The 16674-nt window shown below is 43.2% G+C and overlaps 1 protein-coding gene across 2 annotated transcripts in view; it reads left to right on the top strand.

Moving 5' to 3' along the window:
- Positions 1-16674, top strand: part of PLXNA2 (plexin A2) — a 404642-nt gene that overhangs the window by 336688 nt on the left and 51280 nt on the right. For both annotated transcript variants that reach the window (XM_083617292.1, XM_083617291.1), the window contains exons 20-22: positions 1061-1295; positions 8064-8206; positions 10852-11120. In XM_083617292.1, coding sequence (XP_083473418.1) covers positions 1061-1295; positions 8064-8206; positions 10852-11120 — 647 coding nt within the window. The remainder of the gene's footprint in view (positions 1-1060; positions 1296-8063; positions 8207-10851; positions 11121-16674) is intronic.

Genomic DNA, 16674 nt, shown 5'->3' with positions numbered 1-16674 from the left:
TAGCCCTTTCCCATTAGTATCTGCACTTATCAGAGGCCATGGCATGTTCTGCAAAACTTAGTCCATTCTTAACTGTCTATCTGTTTATTCTGCCACAATCCCATGGTTTACCCTAGGCCCCCGCCATTCCATCTCTTTTGTTTTTCCTCTCTTCTTTCCTACTTCCTCTTTAAATTTCTTGGTCAATGAAATTGTCATTCTGTCTCTAATGTCCATGGTTTACAAAAGGAAGCTGAAAGCTTGTGAAATGAAAGTCAAATGGAGCCATCAGATAATCAGAACAAAGCCAGAGATAGTGCCGGGATGACGCATTTATCGCAACTTGAAGCCTTTTCTGTGTTTCAAGTAGGCTGTGCCCTTTCTCTGTGTAGATAGACAAGACCATGCAAGCGGTGTCTGTGATTTGGCAGACCAAACTTTAGACTATGTGCCCTCTGAAGGCATAGTTGGCTCTTTGGGAATTATTCCCAGAGCAGGTCTGACATGGGCAGGGGACCACTGTCAGGTACTAGTCCTTGATGACACACATTTCTAAAGAAAAATCCTGCGAAGATGACTACTGGAGCAAAAATAGAAGTTTATTTCCGTAGATCAGCTCCTATGCAGATAAGCAGAGAGACACATTTAGAGCCTGTAATAGAAATTCTCAGGGTCTTTCTGGGGGTGGCCCACCCTGTTTTAATGCTCAAGGTGAAATGGGAGGTGCCGTCCTGCCACTGCTGCTGCTGCCTGAACCACCAGCAGAGAGGTTGTGCTGGCATCACCACTGATTTCAAGTAAGATGTTGCATGATCCACAAGTTCCTATGTGATTTTGCCGAGCTCTCTCCTGAAATCAGCACCAATGCAGGCACTGCTTCTCTGCCAGGAGCGGAGGTGGTTGGATAGGCAAGGTCAGCCCTGAGGTCTTCCTCAGAAGCAGGTTGTTGACGCTGTTTGATGCTTTGCACAACAGTTGGCATGACCTCCTTCCTAAGTAGGTATCTTCTCCCTAGACCACTCTACTTGAGAGCACTGCGATAAAGTTTGATGACTATGTCCAATGTCTTTTGCTTGACTAGGTGCATGTAGGTGGCATCATCTTCTCCCCTGGCTCAGTGAATGTGATCTCGGACAGCCTCCTGACCTTGCCAGCTATTGTCAGCATTGCAGCAGGAGGCAGCCTTCTTCTCATCATCGTAATTATTGTCCTCATTGCCTACAAGCGCAAATCTCGTGAAAACGACCTAACCCTCAAGAGGCTACAGATGCAGATGGACAACCTAGAGTCTCGGGTGGCCCTCGAATGCAAAGAAGGTCAGTAGTACTACCCCAGGTATTCTCCTCCACTAATCTGGTAATGTCTAATGACACATGAGAAAAGGTCTACTTAAGCAAGGGCTTGTGCATGTGTCTTTCACAAAAAGTATATTCGCAGCACAGCCTAGCACAATTTGACAGAGGCATCAGAGGGATCCAGAGAAGTTCCTTATCAGTGAAAATGAGTTTCCCTTGTTGCACTGACAGTGGCATAATTTGTGAATGAAGGAAAGTGCATCATGGAGATCACTTCCAGAAGACACTGGAAAGCTGTATATTCTTGATCTAGATCCTTTCTCCTCAGGTTATTGCTAATATGTGATGTCCATTAACAAATGACTAAGGCATCTGTTTCATGGTCTCAAACTGATGGTATCAACGTCCCTGGCCAGCAGCAGCTTGAGCCAGTCTTGGCTGGACAGAAAACCAGGTAGAACATAGGAACCAAGAATTGAGACATGTTACCACAAGCCGATAATCACCAGCCTATGGCAAAACTACCGTAACTGGGTTCATTTGCTAATCTTAATTGTCCTTACTGAGCAATGAAGGGGAAAACAATTTCCCAGGTAACCTGGTTCAGAATGATTTCTGGCTTTGTATGTACAGAGTCTTAAAACTTGCTTTATTAACACATGTCACGGGGCCAAATTACTGAAGTCCAAAAATGGCTCAGTTGATGCACCAGCTGTGGCTGTGGATGGGCATTCTTTGCCACAGAGGACACATGAGAGTCCATGGACAAATATGGTTCCAAGAGAACCCCTAAACTGTGTATCTGTTCTTTCAGAGGGAGTGCAGTCCCATCTAGAACAGCCAGACTCCCCAGTCCTTAGACCTGGGAACAACTTACCCACAATGCTCCTTCTTAGTATGTTCCATCTTCAGTCTGCTTTTCCTTATCCATTTCACCATTCCATCCAGGTGCTAGTTCAGCTTATGCATGGTTTCTCCTGACTCATATTTAATAGAAAAGTAGAGCTGAGTTTCATAGTGCCCCATATATCCTTCCAATGACTTCATATAGATGCTAAATAGTATTGGGGAAAAGCAGTGCACAATATGTAGTCCATCAATGCTAGTCTCTGGTAGTGGCCATGCAGATAGGAGCAGAACCACTGTAAATGGTGCCTCTGGCTCCCTACCCCCAGAGGTGGTCCATGAAGATACCATGGGTTGATGGTATCAAAAGCTACTGAGATCCAATAGTAACAGTAGGGTTGCACTCCCCTACCTGTCCCTTGAAGGAGGTCATCTGTTACAACCACCAGGATGATTCTGTGCCAAACCCAGGCCTGAACCCAGACTAGAAAGGGTCCAGACAATTTGCTTCCTCCATAACTGCCTGCAGCTGAACTGCCAGTCAGCACCCCACAAACTTGTATGAACAAGCCAGGATGGGCAAGGGTCAAAAGGGCAAGCAGTGGGATGGACAACCAGAAGCATCTTATCTATATCCTCAGGTCTCAATCACTGGAACTGATCCCACAGAATCGGATGAAACCATGCACAGTATGGCTTACTGGCCACAATATTAGCAGCTTTTTGTCAATGACATATGTAGCTGATAATGGGAAATAATGTGTGTGCACGGTAGGTAGGAGTGGAAAGTCGCTGCAGGTGTCAGACCTTAACTTATTTCCCATTATCAGCTACATACGTCATTGACAAAAAGCCATGGACATTAATTTTATATTATCTTTTGTCCTCTTGGTAAGAGTTATTGCCATAGCATACTTTCTGCCTTGGTGTTACTGACTCCCAAGGCTAATTTAACCTTTCTCTTGTGTAAACTGTATAAATCTTTGGGGAAAGGGTATCATTTTGCCAATACACATGACATTCAAGCTTCAATTGAAGGGACACAAATGCAGCAAAGCACTAGTGTCTGAAATGGCCAGGGCAGAGAAAAGACCTGTCCCCATAATTCCACAGTGCTAAAAATTCCACTAGCCCACAACATAGTAAAGGTAAAGGGACCCCCTGACCATTAGGTCCAGTCGTGACCGACTCTGGGGTTGTGGCGCTCATCTCGCTTTATTGGCCGAGGGAGCCAGCATATAGCTTCCGGGTCATGTGGCCAGCATGACAAAGCTGCTTCTGGCGAACCAGAGCAGCACACAGAAACGCCATTTACCTTCCCGCCGGAGCAGTACCTATTTATCTACTTGCACTTTGATGTGCTTTCAAACTACTAGGTTGGCAGGAGCAGGGACCGAGCAACGGGAGCTCACCCCGTCGCGGGGATTCGAACCGCCGACTTTTGATCGGCAAGTCCTAGGCTCTGTGGTTTAACCCACAGCGCCACCCGCGTCCCTGTATGGTATTGTATAAACACCAACAATTGGGAAACACCCGTGTCCCAGCCCACAACATAACTTTGTTTAAATTGAGCTTTCCTGGAACAAGGACTGCTCAACTGATGAACACAGAAAGAGAGACAAGACCACAAGGAAACACAAAGCAATGTACTCATAATCTTATCAATCCACTATGTTTTAGGATTAGACAGACTCAGACAAAAGAATCATTAACTTTTTCCTACCCTTGCACTATATACAGACTTTACTCCAAAGTAAGTGTCTGAGGATCATAATCATGGCTGTAACAACATTGTTATAGAAGATGATAGACTGCCATAATCACGCATTAGGTCTGCATTCTCCGCACACTTACCTTGGATCAAAGTCCACTGAATACTGTGGAGCTTATTTCCAAGAACATTCATCAGATCAGGATGGAAGAACCCTGCAGGCACTAGGATGAGCCATTTCACACAAAACTTTGTCATTTTCATATATACACACATATTTCTTAGCACATCTGTTTTGCCTAACATAACTTTTCCCTGTTGACTGAATACATCTCCAGTACTGAACAGTACCAAGTCTTGTTTCCGTGGTAACTGCCTCCTGCTTACCCTGTTGCCTTTGATCTGGTGTGAATTTAACAGGGCCTAAGCTCACGTACAGCTGTCAAATAAACATTTGGTCAATCTCTCTTAAACACACCCACTCATAAAATGCCCTCTTTTGCAGACGGAGAGGCTCAGAGCTCTCCTGTGAAGTCTGTATGCGAGGGAAGACAGTAACGAGTGTATTGGATGCAGAGACATCCATTGCCTGACTAATGTGTGGAGAACAGGATTAGCCCTTGATCCTATTTAAGCAACATGTACAGAGTTTGTTGGTGCCAGGTCATTAGGCCTTGCTGTCTGCTGACCCTTTCCTGAAGGCATTTTATGTGGATGTTAGGAAAGCCAGAAACCTTGCAATGATCCAAGTGTTACATGGCATGAGTTAGAACCAGGCAGAAAAATAATTTACAGCCCTCGGTGACTGACAGAGTTAGTGAGTGAATTCACACATTTTTACACTTCAGAACACTGAATAGGAGCGCAGGCCACCCAGTGGAGGGGGAAAGGCCAAAGTCTGGAAGTAGATGTGGAGTTTCTTGCCTGTATTTTGCGCACACACACACACACACACACACACACACACACACACAAATCATTTCCTATCTAGTATTCCTGCTTCACCCCAAAGCAAACACTGAAAGGGATTTTTTTAAAGAAGACGAAGAAGAAGACAACATTCTCACTCTTGACTACTTTTTAAATACTGTTTAAATATTTTTCATTGGGAAATAGAGATGAACACATTCCATGTTGTAACGTTCTGAATGGCAAGAGAGATCGGTCCTCTTCTCAAACCAGTACAGCCAGGATAGCTCAGTTAGAGTGTGGTGCTGATAACGCCAAAGTTGCAGGTTCAATCCCTGTATGGGACAGCTGCATATTCCTGCATGGCATGAGATTGGACTAGATGATCCCAGGGTCCCTTCCAACTCTAAAATTTTATGATTCTTTGATTCTATTATAGGCTCCACGATGCATCAGGGCTTCCATAGTGGTGCCATCTTGGGATTTGTAGTCCTTTTAAGGGACACTGAGATTACATTTGGAAAGTTGGGGAGGTTGCTTTGCGGACAGGGCAGGGGGCCTTCTATGATCTGGTTATTGGTCTGAGCCAGAAAAGGATTTGAACGCTTTTGGGGGTACTAAAAGCCCATTTATCCTTTGAAGTGAGCTTTTGAGAGCCCAGGAGTTCATTTCTGAGCCATGGTTGTGAACAGTTCAAAGGCAAGCTAGTGAGTGCCATCACTTCCCTGTTCTTCTGCCACCCTGTCTTGGGCAAAGCAGGCGAGACATTGGTGGAAGGTGTTTTGTGGGGGGGGGGACCAAACTTTTTTCAAACATTCACTGTAGAGACTTTTTTAAAAAAAGAAAGTTTGAGCCATTACAAGTGTTCATTATGACTCTTTCAGGTGAGCAGCAGATTCATGTGGGCATGAAGAGACTTATTGTGGTTACTCAGCAGGGTACATATAACTCTGGGAATGTAGCACTCAAAGGTGACTGTTTGAGATGTGCAATTTATTGGTTTGGGATGTTTTCTTTTTCAAATGAAACACATTTCAAAGCTAAAAGGACAAAGAAGCAGAACACTCTTGTTAGACTGAAGTCTAATTAAGAATCAAGACATTTATTTTCAGACAGTGCTGTTGCAGATCAAAAACTAACTTCTCAGCAGTAGTCATGGGTGAGCAATAGAACGATTTTTACAGAGTTGCCATATAAATGTCAGTCCTATAAAAGGAAGCACCAGTAAATTTTCTCAGATAAGTTGAAATCCTATACCCACTTACCTGGGAATAAGTCCCATTGAACTCAATGGGGCATGCTTCAGAGGGAAATGGTTTCAGATTGCACAGGACCTAAAGGTCCTCTAAAACATTTCTGAGATCTTGGAGATTTGAAAACTCATTATTGCAATCACCCCACATCTTCATATTTTACCATGCCATCTAGCTTCTCATCCAGGTTTCCACAAGCAAGACAAACCCAGTGTGGTCTCCCAAGCAGGTTTATAGAAACTAATTGGAATGTAAGCTTATCTCATCAAGCAAGAGCAAGCTGTCTTGAGCCACTCTGCACTGACCAAAAGTCTACAATGGACGACAATAGCCAAGTGTGGGTGGGCAAGTTCTGGGTATCTAGACCTCTCAGGGTTTTAGTTAGGTCCCATCCTGAATGTGGAACTTTTATGGGGCAGTATTTTATCCAATTGATCACTGGGAAACAGTGTTACTCCTGCCTTCCAGTGTTGTGGCAAGTGAGCACAAACAATGACAAGCATCAGGCCCTTATCTATTATTTTTTTCAAAAATATTTTATTTCACTAATTCTTTAATACAGCTAAAAATATTAATATGTTAGACTACCTGGCGTGGTTATTCTGCAACAATTGCTTGTTCCCTTAAACCCCCTCCTAACAAAATTCCACCTACAGGGTATATTGTAGTGTTTTCCTATTGTATATTCTTGTCTCACTGCAAATTGGAACTGAATGCTCAAGAAATTATTCACCAAAGGTTAATATGCAATTTTCACAAGGTAGGATTCTCTCCCCCGCCCCCAGCAAAAGAACCCTGCAGTTCTGAAAGTTATGCTATCCCTTTGTCACATGACAGGGAAACACTAGTAGGGTGATCAATTTTGCATTGCTAAAAAAGAGAACAAGAGTTCTAATTTATATATATAGATGCAGATTTAGGGGGGAAATTACTATAATTTATATAGAAATAAGATATATCTCCCCATAGTAAAAACTGTGACCCATGGGCTCCCTGGTGAGGAACTTCAAGGTCCCTGCTCATTCTCCTTATAGATCTTAATCTTTTATACCTTCAAATACAGAACTATCCCTTACATGACACCCAACGCACCAGCAAATTTCTCATTTGTGAAGAAATGTAAATAACATTAACTTGTTCAGCAGGGAAGTCTGCTGTCTTTTACCATAGCAGATTTTAATGAGAACAAAGAAACACCCCCTAATCAGCACTGGTATTTTTTACAAACAAGTATGCAATTATGTTTGCATCTTAGGGCCAGTTTACATTCACCAGAACAAGCTTCTCCTGTGTGTGTGTGTCTTAGGAGAGCATCCACATTCGCACAGTGCCGCCATGCCAACACTTAATGTGTTGGAGGCATGACAGGTGATGTTGCCATATGCGCAGAATGTTTCTGCAGTCCTTCCTCCTTGAAAAGGGGGGGAGGAAGGACTGGATATATTGTACATGCACACTACCATGAAACATGTTGCACTGCCGCCAGCATTTAGAGTTTTTGTGCTCTTTCCCTATGCACATCAAAAGCCCATTGCATGAAGCCTGTTGCAGTCCTTTACACCTGCAGTTCTCTAGCCCCACTTGAAAGCATTGTTTTCTTCCTGGGCACTGGCTAATGCCATTTAAGCTGCAGAGCATGGGGAAGGAATCCATGTGCTAGCCACTGCAAAAAAACAAACAAAAAAACATTTAGGGTGAGGTGTAGATACAGTGAGTGAGTGACTGTGAAAGAAGCTGCACAGTACAGTGATTTAAAAATAGGATCTTTATTTTTATCTAGTGCCTTTCAAGGCATTTTCAGTGCTTACATACAAGGTGTGAACAGCATACAAATTAGCAAGTCTGTTTTGTTCTCAGCATCTGTTCTTTGCATTGTGCTTCTCTTCCTCTCTCTCATGCTGGGGAAGTGGCTCCCAGCTTGAGGGCATGTCTGAGTGACACAGAGAGGTCTAGAGTAAACGAGCTTCCCTGAGCTGGCTCATTTGCAGTCCTTGATTGCTTGTACTGCAGCCTGCATTTCCAGTGTTCACTTCTGATTGTCTTGTCTTTCTCCCTCCCTTTCTCTAATAGCTTTTGCAGAGCTGCAGACAGACATCAACGAGTTAACCAGCGACCTGGACCGCTCAGGGATCCCGTACCTTGACTATCGCACATATGCCATGAGGGTCCTCTTCCCTGGCATAGAGGACCACCCTGTCCTGCGGGAACTAGAGGTAATGGAATAGCAGCACATTCCCCCTGTCTCTCTGTTTCATTAGGTAGCAAGCGTTGTTGCTTCCCAGGTTCCCACTAGGAAGCTAGATTGAAACCTACACAGCTGTGAAAGCACCTTTCTGCCTCCCACGCTGAATCTTATTAGAAGTGCTGGGCTAAGCACATTGAACACTCAAGTTCGCTGTAACAAAAGGCTCGTGTTTTGTGTTGTTTACACGCTGTTTGCTTCCTCTTGATTTCTTCTGTGTGGCTTCAGTCCTACTATTCCCCACACCCCCAGTTGCTGAAGCCCCATGACCAGCAGCTGTTTAAAGGTTTCTTGAATTCTCTGTTTGTTGAAAGAAAACCAGAGAGTGGGGGTGTCTGGGGAAAATTACACTCTGCTTGTGCCCCAAGGAAAACAACTCTCCTGTTTTGCAAAGAACAAAACCCAACAACTTCTCAAATTTTCTACATCTCTTCCTCCGCTTGGCAGAGCTCTTGGACCTTGGGCACATCCCTTCGGCTTTGTCCGCTGAAAAATTGTGTTGCCAGCCATCCCAATTTTGAGTTACTTTTTATATAGATAAAGCAAGTGCAGGAGCAGATGGAACCCATTATTCAGTATGAAAATGCTGCTGCTGGCATTTGACCATGGAAAAATAAAAGAAGGAGCATTGCCATCCGTTGCATTTCTGTGCATTAGTCGCATATGCTGCCTTTGTGAGAGTAATAACATGGAAATGCCCATGCCTCAATAGTCCTGTGAAGCTGTTCGCATTTCATTTTTCCTGCTGCTGGATCCTGTACAAACATTTCCCTGTCCCCTTTGCCTTGTCAGTCAAGATTCTTCTGTAGAATGTAAGGAGCTCTGCAGCCTGCCTCTTCCTACCCCCAGTTTGCAAAAAGGTTACACATGATGGCAGAGAAAATTCAATGTCTGCATATAGGGTAGATTAACAGCTTTGCTGTCCTACTATACTTCTGCAGTACCCTGCCGATAGCTGTTAACTTATTGATCAATATACGAAGTCCTTCTCTGGGGCTCTAATTAAAACAAGCCTGGTAGCTACTGTTCGTAGCTCAAGTGGTAGTATTTTGAAGACCTGGGCTTGGAGGATCAGACCTAAGTTAAGTGAAAGAAATATACACTAGGTTTTATTTTTCAAGTGTGTTTTTACAATAAAAAGAAAATTGACCAAGCCCAATGGCAAAAATGTGCTGTAGTACAAGTCTCATGGGTTCTGACAGGCTTGTACAACACTTCTTATTTTACTACTAAGCCTAAACAGCTTGTATGCAAATCTCTTTGTCCCTAGTAAGACAGCAGTTATAGACTAGTATGAAAAGGTCATGAACAAAGCTAAATTTGATTGATTGCAAATTAAGCCTAACTAAAGCTTAACCCATTCATGCACTTTTTAATTATTTATTGCTCTAAAACATTGGTCTACATATGGGAGGGTTATATGACGTGAATGGCAGGACCTCTTTCAACCTACATGATTTGATTTTTTTCAAGATGTTTAATGTATATTATAAATTGAAATAACTTGCAGTCAGATAAAGACGAGTTTTACCCCCCAACCTTCCTGTCTCACAGACTTTGGGGCAATTAGCCGAGCCACTGGTATTGCACCTGTGGAAATGGGTGTTTAAGTAATCAGTCGTGCCTTGCTTTCTCTATTTATATCACAAAATAGCAAGCAAATATTGATGCTAGCTACTTCTTTTATTTACCATTTCCCAAAAAAGCTATAGTAGTGATGAATGTGCTGCCAATTACACAGCTGCTTAGTTACATAACGTGAGCAACTTGAACACATAAGTCACTGAAAACTTTGGAGAAGAATTATGCTCAGTGCTTTATCATTTTGACTCATAATGAATTACTTACAAACAGGACTAGTGGGAAAGCCTGAATGTTTTTTGTTGTTTTACTGCCATTTCACAATAAAGCAGTTGCCTAAATTAGTAATTAATTTGCCAGTGGGAGTGTCACTTTTGTGCAACCGATGCACAATTCACGTGCCACTTAGTGGGCTTTTAACCTAAGTGCACAGACAGTATAATGTACTTCTTAGCAATAAGGTCCCATATGCGAACCAGCTTTGTGGTCAACCTTAGGTGGGAGACATCACACTTTATCTGCTAGCTCGCCCCATATATAGAGAGGCAAGAGATCACTTTCTGAAACCTTTGCTCACACAAGCAAGCAGGTAGACCCTAGCAGAAATAGTTCAGTTTCTTCTGAGTGACAATAATATATTTGTAACACACAGAGTGGCCCTGTATGCATTGGCTACCCCCCCAAAAAAAAAAACACAGGAAAAAGGAGTTAGATAAAATCACTGTAAATTGTTGTGCTGATTCAGAAGTTTAATTTAAAATCAAGCTGGATTTGAGTTTGTTGGTGTCTCTGATAACCTTTCATGGATGGTCGCTCATATTATTCATGTATGGTCTGCATTGGTACTGTTGCTGCAGGTTTGTCATGGCCTTTGGCTAGAACAATAAACTTATATTGATTGATGGATGGATGGATGGATGGATGGATGTACTTTGTAGGGCTACACTCTGAGCTTTTGGAAAGTTGAAGCCAGGCTGGAAATAGGAGGCATTGCTCTTTAAACTGATCCCTGAAGACACACTTCCCATTTTACAGGTGCAAGGGAATGGACAGCAGAATGTTGAAAAGGCCTTGAAGCTATTTGCCCACCTGATCAATAACAAGGTCTTTCTGCTGACATTTATCCGTACCCTGGAGATGCAGCGAAGTTTCTCCATGCGTGACCGTGGCAATGTGGCTTCCCTCATCATGACAGGACTTCAGGGAAAGCTAGAATATGCCACTGACGTCCTGAAGCAGTTGCTCTCTGATCTGATTGAGAAGAACCTGGAGAACAAGAATCATCCCAAGCTTCTCCTGCGCAGGTAAAAGTGAAGAGAGAAGGTGGTTTGATAGATGTTGTTACCTTTTTTGGAAAGGCTGTGGTTCAAGAATGCAATAGCCCAGGTGTGCTAATGTGAAGGGCATGGGGTCTGGAAAAGTGAATGCTCCCTAATGTTCCTGAAGTCACAAAGTTCACCCACCAGACTTAACCTTTGAACAGTCTCCTTCTTTGGCGATCACTCATAGCCGAGTAAGATTTGTCTTCCATAAACACGGTTTTAACAATGAGTCTGTAAGTGACTATGGAGGCCAATTCTGGATCCACACGTCCTTCCACAGTGGGTACATTGGTTTCCGGGTGGGAGTTGATCACGGTGTGGATTTGCCAAGTGTGCCTTCCTCTTAGCACATTTCTCCCTTGTGTCCTAAGTTCGAGTGTCTTCAAAGCCATGACACCTTTGGTAAAGGCTGTTCTCCCATTGGTGTGCTCGCAGGCAAGTGTTTCCCAATTGTTGGTGTTTATACAATACCATACAGGGACACGGGTGGTGCTGTGGGTTAAACCACAGAGCCTAGGGCTTGCCGATCAGAAGGTCGGCAGTTTGAATCCCCGCAACAGGGTGAGCTCCCGTTGCTCGGTTCCTGCTCCTGCCAACCTAGCAGTTCGAAAGCACTTCAAAGTGCAAGTAGATAAATAGGTACTGCTCCGGCGGGAAGGTAAACAGTGTTTCCGTGCGCTGCTCTGGTTCGCCAGAAGTGGCTTAGTCATGCTGGCCACATGACCCAGAAGCTGTACGCCGGCTCCCTCAGCCAATAAAGCGAGATGAGCGCCGCAACCCCAGAGTCAGTCATGGTATTGTATAATACCATGTGCTTAAAGACCTCTTCCAAAAACCTTTGCCTGTACCATTCTGGTTTTGCCCTGGAAAATCTGGTGTCTCCATTAGAATGTTTGATATCCCAGCTTCCTGCCTTTGTTCCTCTTTCCCAATGACTGCTGAGAAAACTAACATGTTATGTGGATGACTCTATTTGCTTTTGTATAGACCAATCACAAGCAAGGAGGGCGGAACCTCTGCCATAAGTGTAAGATTTTAAAGTGGGCAAGTCTGGAGCAAAGTGGCAGTAGCTACAAGAGTAGCAAAGGATAACACAACTGGCTAAGAGGAAGCCATGGAGGAGGAGCATCATTCAGACATAGTTATGGTAGCAAAACTGAAATGTTAGCCTCCTGGCTACAGTTGATGCTATGGGCCAGTTTCCTGCTTAGGGGCACCAGGAAGGCAAGTAACAGAGGGCAAAAAACATGTCAGTTGTATCTGACTATTCTATCTTCTATTAAAGTTATCTGCTGATTTATCTTCTGTAGCACCTCAGTTCCTATGTAATCTCAAGTTTAGTGATGCTGCACTAGCACAAAACTTGTGCTAGACCAGTGAGTCTTAGAAATTTGCTGTACGTTCAGAGAGACTTCTGTAAAGAGTCTTTGTTCTGAAAAATCTGAGGACAGAGTTTCAGGCAGTAAAGAGCAGGGAATTCTCATTGTGGTAAGACACACCAAGACCCCATGTGACTTTCTTGTTTTTTTATTAATTACTTTTTCATGTTGCCTTTAATGTCTCAGAAACTGAGCCAGGGATCCTTGCCTAAGCTTTTCACCTGACCTGCACCAGGAGTGCCTGGAGGTCTCAGTGTTTTTCAAGGAGCAACTCCGCATGGGGTGACCCTAGGTGACAGTAATAAGTAAGAATATGCAGCAGAGGTTTTGACAACTTGACAGTTTAAATGCATTACTCAGCTTCAGCAGCCTGACCCTGACCTACAGGGACATTAGCCATGTTACTCTACATTTTCCAGATGTCAGGTTTTTATTCCCAGGCACACCATTTTTAGCCTACCTGGTATGCTGGTAGAGATTCTCTCACCACTCCTCTAAGCTAGCTATTGTGAATAGACAGGAAATCAGATCCACCAATTAAGTCGTGTCCATATTGAGTAATTGCCGGGTCTGAGAGGCATCGTTTTCAATATGTCTTCAAGCCACTGGGCAACTGTTCCAAACCGTGCATATCTGTTTTAATCCAAATGACAGAAAAAGGAAATAGTAAGGTCACTGTAGGTGGAGCATAGCACACCAAATAATGTTGCACAAATTCTGCATAATTCTACCTACCTTTTGTAGCAATATCTTCTATTTTATTCCTGCATGGACACACTTTGACTGACACAGAGAGCATCAGAGCCTGGAGACCAATGCTAGCTTCTCATTTTGCCATCACTCTTGGTAGTGATGGCTTTCTCTGAAGTCTGAACATTCCATCCCTCTGCTTATAACAAGTCCCATTTTACTTGCTAGGAAGGCGGTATCTAGGGTACAAACCCTACAAAATTCATTGGATAGCCGCATACAGTTAGGCCTCATCTATGCTAATGAAAGGAAAGGAAGAAAGGAGCAGAAAGTATGTCAAAGAAAAGCACTGGAGGCAATCATTCTCTTATATCCAGTTTAAGACCTTGCGCAGCCACCCATAAAATCATACGATAGAGTTAACCTCATGTTACTGGAGACAGGAAAGGGAAATGAATTGGCTGCTCATGGCCCCTGGTAGAGAATAGCATTTTTCTTCATGCCACCAGCCTTGTATAGCACAACTGGGACTTTGTGGTGAACTGGCTCCTGAGTCTTAAAGGGGTTCACTTTGATAGATGGATGAGGATAGAATTCCCGAGTCTACCAGATGGGATCTGTGCTTTCCAAAATTCTGACCTCTTTCCACAGAGGAGGGGTTAAAACACCAGAGAACCACCATTCTCACCACTGTCATGAGGTTACACAGGTCCTTAGGTATCAGACACACTCCCTGCCTTTCCAACCTCCACCTCAATTGCAACCTCCACCTTTCTCCAACCTATTTCATCTTCTATTTGGTCGAGCAAGAGAGTAGCTGTCAAAAGGAGGGAAACAAGATGAAGGGCAAGTATACAGGAAAACATGTTCCCTCAGGAGTTAGGTATGGACAGGAGATTAATCTGAGGGGAGATTCAGGTCAAGGATTCAATACACCTAATTTATCTGAATCTTTGAAGTGACATAGTCCTTATGACAAAGCCACTCGGTGTTATGTTTCTTTGGCCTGTTTCTCACAGAACAGTAGTACATGGGCTAATTTTCGCAGTCAGCAGTAATCTTACAGCCTTCTGTCTGAATGATATTCCACATAACAGCCCCCCAAAATAAGAATTGTTGTGTTCAAATACTTTATTAGGTACAGGTTATGCCAGGGAAAGTTAACTCATAGGTTGAAAAGGAGGAAAAGGCATTTACCAAGGCATTTCCCCATGATTTTGTGCAGATGCATGCCCATTTTTTGAATGGCAGCTATTCCACGAGGGCAAGACTTAATGAATGTCATGTTGCATTGCATTTTTACATCAGATATGTATCCTAGCCTCTTTGAGTTCTATTTACTCAGTGTTATGACAGAAACAAAAAGAGCACTATGAAGAGTGAGAGCTCAGTTCCTGCCTTTTTTAAAACTTGGCCTGGTTCTTTCTTTGCAGAAGATATTTTGGACTAAAGGTTGCAGTTAAAAGTTTAAGAAACTAGAGTTTGGGTAACACAAGAGAGTATTTGCAGCAGAATATATCTAATTCTCTCCTCCCATTTCTATGCAGAGTGAGAAGGCCCTATGGTTCATATATGTTTGTATTTTAAATGCCATCCAGTGTTCAGCAAAGTGGTAGTTTTGGAACAATGCCAGGGGCAGAATTTCCTTTCTCTTGTGTCTCTGAATTGTCTAACTATATTGCATGTTACCTAACTTCTTGTTTGGCTCCTTACTCTGGCCCTGCTCAGACATTACAGAAATTGAAAAGGCATAAATAACCAGACAGACAGGGGTAATTTTAGCTCATAGACTGCAATGCTGGACTGCCTTGGTGCTTGGAATAGGTATGTTACAGCACTGCTCCAACACAATCCTGTTCTTGTTCCTATCTAGGAATAAGAAAGAGGTGTGATCTTCAGAGTCATGAATGGGACTGCCAACAAAAGATATTCTAGCTATTGCTGTAGTGTAACTACTGTAGTAGTAATAGTAGTATGAATTCAGCAACCTGAGAATCTTTGCTTGCATGGATACAAACCCTATTTCTGATAGTGGAGTGGAACATGGTCATAGAAGGAGTAACTCAGCTCAGAAATTGAAGTGCTCTGTCATTCCCCAGCCCCCAATAATTTTTGCAGCTGCAGAAAAGGACTGAATTCTTCTGGCAGAGCTGTTAGTAATGACTTTTCACTGTTCTCTAAAAATATAAGGCTGATGATCTCAGCATTTCCTTGCGTCCTGCCACCGCCACCAGCAGGTTTTCTTAGTAATCCAGTGCACCACATCAGAGCCAGCCTGGCAGCTTCATAGCTTCATTCCCAGAGAGACAGAGCACGAGGCAAGAACAAGCCCACAGAGGCTGTGTGTGGCAAGCTGTCCTACTGCTCTTGTCTTCTCTTGCCTGCCTAAAGTGTACATGACATGTTTTATTTGACTTTTTCCATGCCAAACCCAGAGTCTTCAGTGCATCCAGTTATGAGCTGTGAAGGCGTCTTGGAGCTGAAAAGGGAAAAGAATTAAGTCAGAAGCAGATGTTTCTCTGCCTGAAGAAGGCTTAGAAAGAAATCCTTGACAGCCTTTCTTGTGGCAGAGTCAGATGCTGGGAAAGTCAACCCTCAGATAACACTAATGCTACTCAAAGTAAAATAAGAACTACTAAACTGGGACAGAGCAGTAGTCCACAGCCCAGCACAGGATCCTGTTGAGCAGTATAAAGCTAGCACAGGAAGCTTTTTGCAGCCTGAGAGACACTTTCTTTTCTGGGCAATCATATAGGGGCCACATGCCAGTGATGGGCAGGGATTGAGGCAAAAGTGGGTGGAGCAATGAATGTAAATATTACTTTTGTACAGTAAACTAGTTTCTACACATACTCACACACCCCTTTCTAGCCTTCATCCATGTAAACAAGGCGTGTTCGGCCCCTTAGCCTGAGGTTTCCCATATTACTGGTCGCTCTGTGTCTTAGAGTTTGCATGGGCAGAAATCAAGTACTGTATTGCATGGCTGGTGCAGTTTTATTTTTTTAAGTTACTTATTTTTTTAAGTTAGGCTTACTTGATAGGTATGGCTCAATTTCTATAAGCAGCTGGGTCCTTTTCAGGTATCCCTATGGAGTGACCCTTCAAAAGCAGAGGTGGAGCTACACACTATGATGACACAAATGGTTGTTTTTACTCTCCACTTCAAATACTTTAAAGTATGACCATATTCATACCATGTATTTAAAGCTCTGTGATTACACTTTAAGCAGTCATAGCTTCCCCTAAAAAAATCCTAGCAACCGTAGTTTGTTAAGGGTGCTGAGAGTTGTTAAGAGACTCCTATTCCTCTCATAGAACTCTCAGTTCCCAGAGTGGTTTAATAATCAATCCCTCTTCATATGAAACTCTGGGAATTGTAGCTCTGTGTGATGCACTTTTTCCAGCATTAATCATACAGTGTAGTTTCCCCTAGGATGCATGAGAAAGCTCCAGTTCATGCAAGA

Source organism: Podarcis filfolensis (genome assembly GCF_964270895.1).
Source record: "Podarcis filfolensis genome assembly, chromosome: 6".
Lineage (NCBI taxonomy): Eukaryota > Metazoa > Chordata > Lepidosauria > Squamata > Lacertidae > Podarcis > Podarcis filfolensis.
Note: the sequence above shows the minus strand (reverse complement) of the source record. Positions and strands in the feature narration are given on the sequence as shown.